General features: G+C 41.0%; 1 protein-coding gene across 1 annotated transcript in view; it reads right to left on the minus strand.

Moving 5' to 3' along the window:
- The window catches only part of unc13a (unc-13 homolog A (C. elegans)), a 79,032-nt gene that overhangs the window by 27,194 nt on the left and 39,154 nt on the right, over positions 1 to 12,684 (minus strand). Inside the window, exons 19-30 of the mRNA XM_087783228.1 lie at positions 12,172 to 12,341; positions 11,977 to 12,092; positions 9,911 to 10,074; positions 9,701 to 9,854; positions 8,544 to 8,612; positions 7,479 to 7,568; positions 7,277 to 7,411; positions 4,897 to 5,030; positions 4,739 to 4,824; positions 2,423 to 2,549; positions 2,261 to 2,357; positions 1,095 to 1,238 (exon numbers count right to left, since the gene is read on the minus strand). Of these exons, the coding sequence (XP_087639354.1) occupies positions 1,095 to 1,238; positions 2,261 to 2,357; positions 2,423 to 2,549; positions 4,739 to 4,824; positions 4,897 to 5,030; positions 7,277 to 7,411; positions 7,479 to 7,568; positions 8,544 to 8,612; positions 9,701 to 9,854; positions 9,911 to 10,074; positions 11,977 to 12,092; positions 12,172 to 12,341 (1,486 nt within the window). The remainder of the gene's footprint in view (positions 1 to 1,094; positions 1,239 to 2,260; positions 2,358 to 2,422; positions 2,550 to 4,738; positions 4,825 to 4,896; positions 5,031 to 7,276; positions 7,412 to 7,478; positions 7,569 to 8,543; positions 8,613 to 9,700; positions 9,855 to 9,910; positions 10,075 to 11,976; positions 12,093 to 12,171; positions 12,342 to 12,684) is intronic.

Here is a 12,684-nt window from a genome sequence, read left to right on the forward strand (position 1 = left end):
GTAGAAGAAGAAGTAGAAGAAGTAGAAGAAGAAGTAGAAGAAGAAGTAGAAGAAGTAGAAGAAGAAGTAGAAGAAGAAGTAGAAGAAGTAGAAGAAGAAGTAGAAGAAGTAGAAGAAGAAGTAAAAGAAGAAGTAGAAGAAGAAGTAAAAGAAGAAGTAGTAGAAGAAGTAGAAGAAGAAGTAGAAGAAGAAGTAAAAGAAGAAGTAGAAGAAGAAGTAAAAGAAGAAGTAGTAGAAGAAGTAGAAGAAGAAGTAGAAGAAGAAGTAGAAGAAGTAGAAGAAGAAGTAGAAGAAGTAGAAGAAGAAGTAGAAGAAGAAGTAGAAGAAGTAGAAGAAGAAGTAGAAGAAGTAGAAGAAGAAGTAGTAGAAGAAGTAGAAGAAGAAGTAGAAGAAGTAGAAGAAGAAGTAAAAGAAGAAGTAGTTAGTCATAGAATCAAATCTGGCATCAGAAGTAGGATAGAGACAAAAGTGAGTAAAACTGTATTTGGTTTATTTTGTTTAAAATATGGTTATTTGGTTTATTTTAAGTTGCATTTTCTTTCAAAAACAGTCAAAAAGGTCTGGAAGGTTGATCCTGATTGACGTCAAAACCCCTGTAAGTGATCCTCTAATCAAACAGTTAACTATTAACTATTAACTATAATCTTTGAGCGTGACGCTGGTCTGCAGCCTCGTACTCCAACCACTTTCCTTGCCTTCTGCAGCAGGTCTGCATACTTTCTCTTCTTCCTTCCATAGGTTCCAGTCCCTCCTCCTATGGAACCGTCAACTCAAGTGCTGCTGATCTCAAGGCTGCAGACCACAGCACTACATCTGGTCTTTAGGTAGTGCTGCAGATCTCTTGAGCTGCCTACCTAGGTCAACGTGGATCTGATACCAAAGCATGAAGGATGCTCTACACAGCCAAGACCATTTCCAACTGTAATCAAAGCAAAAAACTGCTGGAAAGGTTGATCCTGATGGACAGACGTCAAAGTGTAAGTGATGGTATCTGAAGTTAAACATGTTAAACATGCTGTGATAAGGAATCAGAGTAACTTGTGTGACTAAAGATGGTAAACGCGTCGCACACCAACATATGGAAGGCGACCCACCTTGGCGAACCTCTTCATGTAGTGACCCACGATCTGCGGGTCCGGACACTCCAGCTTCCTGATGATCTCGAAGCTCTGGTTGAGCTGCGAGAAGACGTCCACCACGGAGCAGGAGAACAGGGCGTGCTCCGAGGTGACCTGGAACTGTGGGGCGACAGGAGGCGCGTCATTGGCCGAGACGCAGGAAGGTGGCGCGCAGCAGGGAATCATGGGTAATAGAGAGAAGGTTCCTGCGGTCGAAGCTAGAGAATCGGAGACGCCGTCTAGAACTCCTGAAGTCCTATGAACCAGGTGTGGTGGACCTCTTTGTACAACAAAGCGGTTTAATGTCAGCATTAAATGCGTGACAAATAAAATACTATGACCTTTAAGAAAATCAAAGTAAGTGTAAGAGACCAACACCATAAAGAGCTCAGACCTTGTTGTTGTGTATTTGGTTGTGTGCCGACGATGGTGTTGTGTGTTATGTGTGTGTTTGTGTGTATGTTTCCTCACCGATGTTTCAGCTTTTTTCATATGAAACTGAAACTTAAAGAGTTTATGTTTCACTCATTTTCACTTGTGAACACGTTTCTTTTCGTGTGAACTCGACTGAAGCCGACACGAGTCAAAACTCACGTCGTTTCAGGGAAAGTTTTGGTTTCCTTTCAAAATAAAACACATTTCCGACGGTAATAACTAATAGAACAGAAACAATAAACTAGTTCTAAACTTACTTTACTAGGTTTATTTCTGTGTCCCAGAAACAGAGGCCTCAGAGACCTGAGACACAGGACCCCAGTGTAAAACTGAGAATCTACCTGTCGTTTCAAAAGCTGCTTCGTTTCTGGTTGGAGATGAAGCGACGTGTGGAACCACACTTCCCAGAATGCACCAGCAGCAGCCAACCAGCTGTCATTGGCACTAATGTGCAGCACCTGTGAACTTTGACCTCATGGAGGTTCAGGGTCAGAGAGAGAAGACGCTCCAAGTGCACCATGGGTTCGGTCCAAAGACGCCGATGGTCGGTGAAATGTTTTCTTTACTTTGATTGTGTTTTAAATACTTCTGAGACGTTCAAATGTATGTTTAACTGCAGTCGATATTAGTGAAGGAACACATTGCAGCATTATATTGATTTTTGGGAACCCTTGAGTTAGAGGATGAAACTTTGATGAGAGTCGTACCCCGTCCTTCTTGTCCCTCTCCAGAGCTCCGTGCAGGAAGTCTCGAGACACCTCCTCGTTCTCGTCCAGCCACTGGATGACGAACGGCTCGAACCAACTGCGGCGAGAAGGAAGGTGAGCGTCTGAAACACCAGAACGTTCTCAGAGGTCCAGGACGCTCACGCAGGATACTCGGGCACGCGGCTCTTGAAGAACGGCAGATCCTTGCAGTACTCGTTGTAGAGCCACTTGACCTTGAAGTGCAGGTTCATGTAGTCGGCGCTCTTGCACAGACGGTTCTTCTCGTGTTCTGGGAGGAGAGAGTGACACGAGTGAAGACTTCACTCTGAGATGAACAAGCGTTGATCTGCAGCAGAAGGTTGATCATCATACAGGACTTGAGACGTAGATCGACTGGTTCGCTGAGAGCTTTGGATCTTGGTTGAACGTTCTTGTCGTTACCAGAGATCTGTCTATAGAACACCTGACGCTTTACATGTCTCACTCCATTCACTCGTGAACAAGACCACGTCGTCAGCAGATAGACGACCAACAAACCTGTGCTGTGTCTAAAAATCACATACTTCTCTTAGTGCACTGGTTAGTATCATCAGGATAGTGTACGTACTAACTAGTAACTAATCCTCCACAGATAGTATGTCTCAAACAAACATCTCTTAGTATACTAGAAGTTAGTATCATCAGGATAGTGTACGTACTAACTAGTAACTAACCCTCCACAGATAGTATGTCTCAAACATACTTCTCTTAGTATACTAGAAGTTAGTATCATCAGGATAGTGTACGTACTAACTAGTAACTAATCCTCCACAGATAGTATGTCTCAAACATACTTCTCTTAGTATACTAGAAGTTAGTATCATCAGGATAGTGTTACTAACTAGTAACTAATCTTCCACAGATAGTATGTCTCAAACATACTTCTCTTAGTATACTAGAAGTTAGTATCATTAGGATAGTGTTACTAACTAGTAACTAATCCTCCACAGATAGTATGTCTCAAACATACTTCTCTTAGTATACTAGAAGTTAGTATCATCAGGATAGTGTTACTAACTAGTAACTAATCCTCCACAGATAGTATGTCTCAAACATACTTCTCTTAGTATACTAGAAGTTAGTATCATCAGGATAGTGTACGTACCAACTAGTAACTAATCCTCCACAGATAGTATGTCTCAAACATACTTCTCTTAGTATACTAGAAGTTAGTATGCATCAGGATAGTGTACATACTAACTAGTAACTAATCCTCCACAGATAGTATGTCTCAAACATACTTCTCTTAGTATACTAGAAGTTAGTATCATCAGGATAGTGTACGTACTAACTAGTAACTAATCCTCCACAGATAGTATGTCTCAAATCAAACTCTGCTGCTACAAACTAACAGGAAATGATGCGTCAGGTTCTTCTTCTACTACTATTTAAGGATGATTTCAACCAGCTGGAGACACAGCTCTGATCTCAACAGTCCGGCTGAAGTAACCAGCGTTGTTTTTAAATATTAAAAAACACATTGAGTCTCATTGAGTTCAAAAAACAAAGTTAAAGAAGATAAGCCGGTTCATGATCGTTAGCACTGATGCTAAGGAAGTAGTCAGATGCTAAGGAAGTAGTTAGATGCTAAGGAAGTAGTTAGATGCTAAGGAAGTAATTAGATGCTAAGAAAGTAGTCAGATGCTGAGTAAGTAGTCAGATGCTAAGGAAGTAGTTAGATGCTAAGGAAGTAGTCAGATGCTAAGAAAGTAGTCAGATGCTGAGTAAGTAGTCAGATGCTAAGGAAGTAGTCAGATGCTAAGAAAGTAGTCAGATGCTAAGAAAGTAGTCAGATGCTAAGAAAGTAGTCAGATGCTAAGAAAGTAGTCAGATGCTAAGGAAGTAGTTAGATGCTAAGGAAGTAGTTAGATGCTAAGAAAGTAGCCAGATGCTGAGTAAGTAGTCAGATGCTGAGTAAGTAGTCAGATGCTAAGGAAGTAGTTAGATGCTAAGGAAGTAGCCGGATGCTAAGGTAGTAGTTAACGCAGAACTATTTTGTTTCTTTGCAGATGAATAAGGCCAAATAGTGCAAACATCACATTTTTTATCGTTCATTCTCTTAAGGGGGGCTGGGGTCTATCCCAGTTTCTTGGGGTGAAAGGCGTGGGACACCCTGGACAGGACCCTCATACCTACAGACAAGTTCTCAATCAACCTCTGTATATTTTTGGACTGTGGGAGGAAACCGGAGTTCCCGGAGTAAACCCACGCAACACGGGGAGAACACACTAACTCCACACAGAAGGTCATGAGTCGACTCCCCCCAGTCTACGCCAGGCACCTCCACACACAGTTGACAGCTGTCATCGAGTCCAACAAGGCTGATGGAGTCCAACCCTAACCCTGACAATCACTGCAAACCACTTCCTAGAAGCTGTTTGGACCGAGCTCTGACGACGCATCTGTTGAACTGGTACCACCTTCTCTAACAGTACTCACCCTCCATGGCGTACTTCATGTCCTGAGCAAACAGGTTCCACATGACTTCTGCGCTGATTTTACCCACGTTGAGCTCCTGCGGGAACCTTGACGGAGAAACAGGAGTTTGTTAACTCAAACGGTGCAGAAGATGCAGGTGAGGAAGGAGGAAGTCTCACTGGTTCAAGCAGGGCGTGTACGAGTTCTTGTCCTCCTCGATGATGGACACGATGAGGGTGATGAGTTTGGACCAGAAGTCCAGGTTCTTGATGCTCGGACCTTGTTCCTCTGGAGGAACCGCACCCTGCTTGGCCTGGAAACAACGACACAAACATTTGAGTTTTAAATAATGAAAACATGCTCCAGTGAACACGTGTGAGAAGCTCCTCCTGAACCCATGACCTGCAGCCACGAGTCCATCGATGGTCTCGAACACCGAGACAAACACAGGAGTCTCAGGAGAAAGTATGAACCAGAATTTAAAAATGATCCTGAAAGAAACTAGTGAAGAGTTTGAAGGAGAAATGTGAGTTCTTCTACTAGAGCAGCCAGTGAAGAGTTTGAAGGAGAAATGTGAGTTCTTCTACTAGAGCAGCCAGTGAAGAGTTTGAAGGAGAAATGTGAGTTCTTCTACTAGAGCAGCCAGTGAAGAGTTTGAAGGAGAAATGTGAGTTCTTCTACTAGAGCAGCCAGTGAAGAGTTTGAAGGAGAAATGTGAGTTCTTCTACTAGAGCAGCCAGTGAAGAGTTTGAAGGAGAAATGTGAGTTCTTCTACTAGAGCAGCCAGTGAAGAGTTTGAAGGAGAAATGTGAGTTCTTCTACTAGAGCAGCCAGTGAAGAGTTTGAAGGAGAAATGTGAGTTCTTCTACTAGAGCAGCCAGTGAAGAGTTTGAAGGAGAAATGTGAGTTCTTCTACTAGAGCGGCCAGTGAAGAGTTTGAAGGAGAAATGTGAGTTCTTCTACTAGAGCAGCCAGTGAAGAGTTTGAAGGAGAAATGTGAGTTCTTCTACTAGAGCGGCTCAGAATTCTGGCTGCAGAGTTTTTTATAAACTGCAGGCGAAACACATCCTTCTGGTTTAGACACTAAACAAACTGTAATAGACGCCACAATGAAGCTGCATCTTTCATTGAAAATGTACACGTTGATAGCAGCCGATGTTTGTTCAGTGTTAGTGAAGGATATACACCAGAAAATCCTGAACAAGATTTGAATCTGGGTCACAAAGTATGTTTTCAAACATCCTTTTGATGGAGGAATCTCCTGACACAGTTTTCCTCGGATGATCTGGACTGGGCTGTTTTTAGAGTTCAAAGGAACGTATCTACAAACGGTTCCAGGGTCATGGCGGCGAATCTTATCATTGATAAAAATGTCTTTGGAATTCTTAAAAAACATGAATGTATCGTAAATATGCAGCGCTGATATCACATAGTGAGGGGGACCAGATGTAAAACTGAAACAAACAAGTTACAGGACGTTAATATTAAAGGGGCGGGGCTTGGAGGTGTAAAAAGGGGGCGTGGAAACCTGTCGCGTTCAATTGACGAGAGAAGCCTTGTGACCTTCTCACTCTTGTTGAGTGTCTAGATCAGAGCAAAACTAGAATTCAATGAGCTATTACTGGACAAATAAAGTAATAAGTAAGTAATTTGTATTTATAGAGCGCAAAGCGCTTAAACAATCAAAATAATACTCAATAAAATGTATACTTTAAAGGTCAAGATAAGACTGAGAACAACACCTTGACCTTGAGTTCGACAGATATGTTCCACAGCCTTCTGAACCTATTCAAGTACATCATTTCAGTGATCGGTTGAATTTCATATGTTGACATTTTAATTTTTTTTTATTGAAATGTTGTTGTTTTTTTAACCATATATTGTTTTGATAATAATTTAATTAAATAATTTATCTTTTTAAAAGTCACAAGATCGTCTGATTCAATTCAATCCAGTAGTTTGGTTCTTTTCTGCCGTCGTACCAACATTTCATATTGAGTTTAAAAATATTGAGTTACGAAAAAACGTTTTTGAATCATTAACTAGAATAATTAACTCTTTAAGGGTAAAATAAAAATCATGCACTTTGAAAAAAATATTTCATTGTGTTATCTCACTTGTCTTGTCTCAGGGTCAAAGGTCAACGACCTCCCCTGGGCTCCCATAAATACGAACTCAGTGGTCGACCCAGACACAACACAAGGCATACCTCAGACACATTTGTATTTGGGCCTTCAGGTCACCTTGACCCTTGGATAACACAAGGGATACCACAAACACATTTGTTTCAGGGCCTTCGGGTCACCGTGACCCTGGGATAACACAAACATTTTTCAACTTTTCAATATATTAATGATTAAAAAAAATCAACTTAAAACAACATTGAAAGTGTAAATTCAATGTAATTTGGATCTTCCTTCATCAAATCCATGATAATATAATCCGTCTGGTCTTCATGCGACGCCTGCTCAACAGGTTTCCTCGTCTCTGCGCTGCAACCATGTAACTGTGAAAGCCGACAACACGACGCCCACACACAGCGGGGGAAGAGACTCGTACCGGGTCGGTCTGGTACTCGCGGCTGTACAGCTCGTGACAGTTGTTGAAGATGTACTCGTAGGTGGAGTTGAGGCAGGCTTTGACGCAGTCCTTCACCACCTGACTGGCTCTGGGAGGACTCTGGAGCTCCTGGACCTGAAGGCAGCAGAAGAACAGACGTCGACGGTTGAGACGACGGCGCTCCGGCTCCTCGGGTTCTTACCTTCATCCTGAAGAAGGTGATGCTGGTGAGCAGGTCCACCGTGGACTTCAGGTCCTGGAGTCTCTCTGGACTGCTGGCCGGGAAGTTGTTCTGCGGTGCAGAGACACACACACTGAGCTGGAAACACACACTGTGACAGTCCATCTGCTGCCCACGGACGAGTGGGTGCAGGGTCTCGGTGTCTGAGCCTCAGAGAACATTAACACGTCAGGAGGATTCTTTCCAACCAGGACAGAATGTTGAGAGTTTACTTCGACTGCGACAAATCTGACGTTTAACTTGATGTCTTAGGTATTGACAAGTGTGAACGAATTGATCTCGAACATTTATTAAATATTCAATCGTTTGTTTAGACAAAAAGCGTGAATTCAAATCAAATAAATAGAAATAATTATTCTTTAGGTTGAAGCAAATTGTTAAATATTTTTGACACAAATATACAAATAAATACTTCATATATAGCAAACACATGTATCGCGTCTCGTATAATCTATATAACACAATATAATAACATACACTATAATATATATGTTTATACTTATATTTCAGTGTAAATACATATTGAATTGTGTATGAATATAGTATTTTAGGATCAATGTTGTTTCCAAAAACCTCCAATAGTTTTCTGAGGCTCAAAACTTTGAAGTCTCGTGACTTCTTGTAAGGATACGACAACTTTACTGTAAGCGATCACTAGATTTAACACAAATAATCACTTGATTAACTGATAATCTTTCATATTTAATTCATACTAAAGAATCATTGCTCTTTAAAAATTCATGTGCTCAGCTATTCTTCAGCTCAAACCCAACAACCTGGTGCCGCGACCCAGCATCAAAACCCAACAATTTGGTGCCGTGACCCGGCATCAAAACCCAACAACTTGGTGCTGTGACCCGGCACCAAAACCCAACAACTTGGTGCTGTGACCCGGCACCAAAACCCAACAACTTGGTGCCGTGACCCGGAATACACCGGATAACACTGAATAATGCAGAAACCGAGTCTTCCTGATGGTGACGGTCACGTCCATGAATCTCTCTGGACTGAAGGTGAAAAACTTACCCGGTACATGGAGAGGTCGATCCTCAGGGAGTTGTGCAGCTGGTCCAGCAACTTGACGAATCGTTCTTTCTGTGACACACAAACACTCGCCATTAAAGATCATAACGTATGTGTTCGTACGAGAGGATTCGATTCAAATCTTGATCCGTGGATTATAATGTGACTCACTGACATTTGAAGACATTTGAACCATTTAATGACTTTGTTTGGTGAAAAAAATGAAAGAAAAATGCATCGGGTCAGAAGAATTTTTTTTGATACTGTTTCAGTTACTTTAAACTATTTCATTTCAAATAATATTTTGTTTCTGAGCTTCAATCAACCGACTCATTATTTATCACTGACTGATCTAAACTAAAATTAGACCCATGCGGATAAGAAGGTTGAATTGTTTCTTCATTGAAGGTCCATGAAAAGAACTAACTCAACACAAAATAAAAATGCATTTTCTTAATTGAAAATATTTGTTGGGATTAAGTCAACATCTCATTTGTATATTAAATAAATATTTGACTTTTTTAATAGATTTTATTTTTGAAAATATTTTTTAGGGTTGAATGAAGCAACTATTTCTGTTTATCTTGTTGTTGTTGTTATCTCAGGGTCAAAGTGACCCAAAGCACGAAAAACAAATGTGGTTATGGTATCCCTTGTGTTGTCGCCGGTTAAATAGCCTTTTTTTATTACAAATATATTTTTGATTGAAGCAACTTTTTGAAATTAAAAAGTTGTCGATCTTTTTCTAGAAAATATATTTTTGATTGAAGCACATTTTTCGATTGATTGAAGCAGCGTTTTTGTTTATCTTGTGTTTTGTCAGGGTCAAAGGTCAACGACCTCCTTGGCTTTCATGAACACATTTGCAGTGGTGAAGGTCTTTGACCTTTGACCCGGAGACAACACAAGGGATACCACAAACACATTTCTTTCCGGGCCTCTGCGTCACTTTAAAGGGTTTAATAAACTTTTTTATTCAAAATATATTTTTGATTGAAGCAACTTTTTTAAAGTATTTTATCTTATTCTAACACCTTTCCTCTTGAAAATGTATTTTTTTTATTGAAGCACATTTTTCGACTGATTGAAGCAACGTTTGATCTGGATTGAAGATATCAAATTAAAATCTACAAGCGACTCGTCTTGACGTCCCGACTGACCCCGAAGTTGGAAGCAGCGAATCGGTCGGAGGCGGAGACGTTGTTGGTGGCCTGGGTGGTGTGAGCGTAGTAGGCGTTGATGTTGGCGAGCAGCGTGCTCATGACGGCGGGCACGCCCGGGCACATGTACTTGGAAGACAGGCAGGCGAAGTGTCTGCACGGAAGAAGGAAAGATGAAAAAGGAGAAGAAAAGGTGGCGGACAGACTCACGTCATGGCCTGATAGATGGACTCGACTCCGTATCTCATGGCGAACTCGTCCACGATCTCCTGCGGCGTCTCCTCGAAGTAGACCTTCCAGGCGTCGTCGCCTTTGGCGTCGGGAATCTTCACCACGCCGTTGTTCTGGATGTCGGTCACGAAGTGGAAGAGGTTCTACGAGAGGTCGCGGATCAGAAAGGTTCCTCAGACGACACTTCCCAGCATTCAAAGTTGAAACAGTGATGGGATCTGACGCGTGTCAATCAAAACATCTGATTGAAGATTAAAGATGAATGAAGAAGTGAAGTGAGAGACTTGTCGTGGATTTACATGAAGACCTGAAAATAATTGCACTAAAAAACTAACAAATATTGATCAGGAGAAACAACAATACAATTTTCGTGAAAAACTGACAATATTTGCATGAAAATTAGATAAAATTATTAAAAAAAAAAAAAAAAACAGCATAATAACATAAATAAATAATAATAAATAAATAATTATTCAAAAAACAAGTCATTGTTATTTTTAATTATTATGTGATTGAATGACGAAAACGTGTCGATATCTGATTAATTCATGTATCTTTGCAGCTTCAGAACCTTTTGTTCACGAGTTCAAACCATTATTTCTGCTCACTTTAGACTGAACTTGATGTAAATGTCGTCTCACTTCACATTCTGAGCTGCTCTAGTAGAAGAACTCACATTTCTCCTTCAAACTCTTCACTAGTTTCTTTCAGGATCATTTTAAAATTCTGGTTCTTACTTTCAGATCTATTCATGGTCAGACCTTCCATCAGATGTTTGATGATCTACTGACTCCTTCAAGAAACATGTGTGTTTGATGATCTACTGACTCCTTCAAGAAACATGTGTGTTTGATGATCTACTGACTCCTTCAAGAAACATGTGTGTTTGATGATCTACTGACTCCTTCAAGAAACATGTGTGTTTGATGATCTACTGACTCCTTCAAGAAACATCTCTGTGTTTGATGATCTACTGACTCCTTCAAGAAACATGTGTGTTTGATGATCTACTGACTCCTTCAAGAAACATGTGTGTTTGATGATCTACTGACTCCTTCAAGAAACATCTGTGTTTGATGATCTACTGACTCCTTCAAGAAACATCTGTGTTTGATGATCTACTGACTCCTTCAAGAAACATGTGTGTTTGATGATCTACTGACTCCTTCAAGAAACATCCGTGTTTGATGATCTACTGACTCCTTCAAGAAACATCTGTGTTTGATGATCTACTGACTCCTTCAAGAAACATCTGTGTTTTATGATCTACTGACTCCTTCAAGAAACATGTGTGTTTGATGATCTACTGACTCCTTCAAGAAACATCTGTGTTTGATGATCTACTGACTCCTTCAAGAAACATCTGTGTTTTATGATCTACTGACTCCTTCAAGAAACATCTGTGTTTGATGATCTACTGACTCCTTCAAGAAACATGTGTGTTTGATGATCTACTGACTCCTTCAAGAAACATCTGTGTTTGATGATCTACTGACTCCTTCAAGAAACATGTGTGTTTGATGATCTACTGACTCCTTCAAGAAACATCTGTGTTTGATGATCTACTGACTCCTTCAAGAAACATCTGTGTTTTATGATCTACTGACTCCTTCAAGAAACATCTGTGTTTGATGATCTACTGACTCCTTCAAGAAACATCTGTGTTTGATGATCTACTGACTCCTTCAAGAAACATGTGTGTTTGATGATCTACTGACTCCTTCAAGAAACATCTGTGTTTGATGATCTACTGACTCCTTCAAGAAACATCTGTGTTTGATGATCTACTGACTCCTTCAAGAAACATCTCAAGACACTTTTATTCTGCTGCATCAGATCACTGATGGAAGGTCTGACCATGAATAGATCTGAAAGTAAGAACCAGAATATTAAAATGATCCCGAAAGAAACTGGTGAGGAGCTTGAAGGAGAAATGTGAGTTCTTCTACTAGAGCGGCTCAGAAAGCCGTTTGATTCAGGATCATCTTGTGTAAAGTGTTGCTCACAGACGTCGATATGGATCAGGATCTTCTGCTGGAACTCACTTCATGAAGACACGTGTACTGGACGTGATACGGCGCCACCGTCTCCTCTCCCTTGATCTCCACGTTGATGTGCATGCGAATCGCTCCGGACACCGCCGACTTGTCCGTGCGCTTGTCTGAGCCAAACAAACACAGATTCAACAAACACAGATTCAACAAACACACTCGGACTCATGTCGGTCGTGGACCACCGACCTAGGTTGTACCACACGTCCATCTCGCCGCTCAGAGTTCGGACCTCGATGATGGTTTGTCCCAAGAAGTCGTCGGACTCGCGCTTGAACTTCTGCTTGACCCGGGACTTGATGTCGTCGTCCTCGTCCCAGACTCGCACCTTGATGCGGTCCGAGGAGTTGTGGCACTCACTGCACCAGGAGGTCAACAATATTAAACATTCAAACTGTTGCACCAGGAGGTCAACATATTTTAACATTTATATAATAGTTCCGTGTTTCTCTGTCAATGAATGAATGTAACGTCAATACACCATTTACAAGTAAACTCAGTGGATTGATCCTTGTGTTGTTTCTGGGTCAAAGGTCAACCAGCTCCCTTGCTTCCATATGCAGTGCTGGATGTCATTGACCTTTGACCCAGAGAAAACACAAGGGATACCACAAACACATTTGTTTTCGAGCCTCAAGTACGGTTGAATTTAACATTTGAAATATTAAAACCTTTCTTTGAAGATTTTTTCAATAGATTTTT

Source organism: Callionymus lyra, chromosome 2 (genome assembly GCF_982586985.1).
Source record: "Callionymus lyra chromosome 2, fCalLyr1.hap1.1, whole genome shotgun sequence".
Lineage (NCBI taxonomy): Eukaryota > Metazoa > Chordata > Actinopteri > Syngnathiformes > Callionymidae > Callionymus > Callionymus lyra.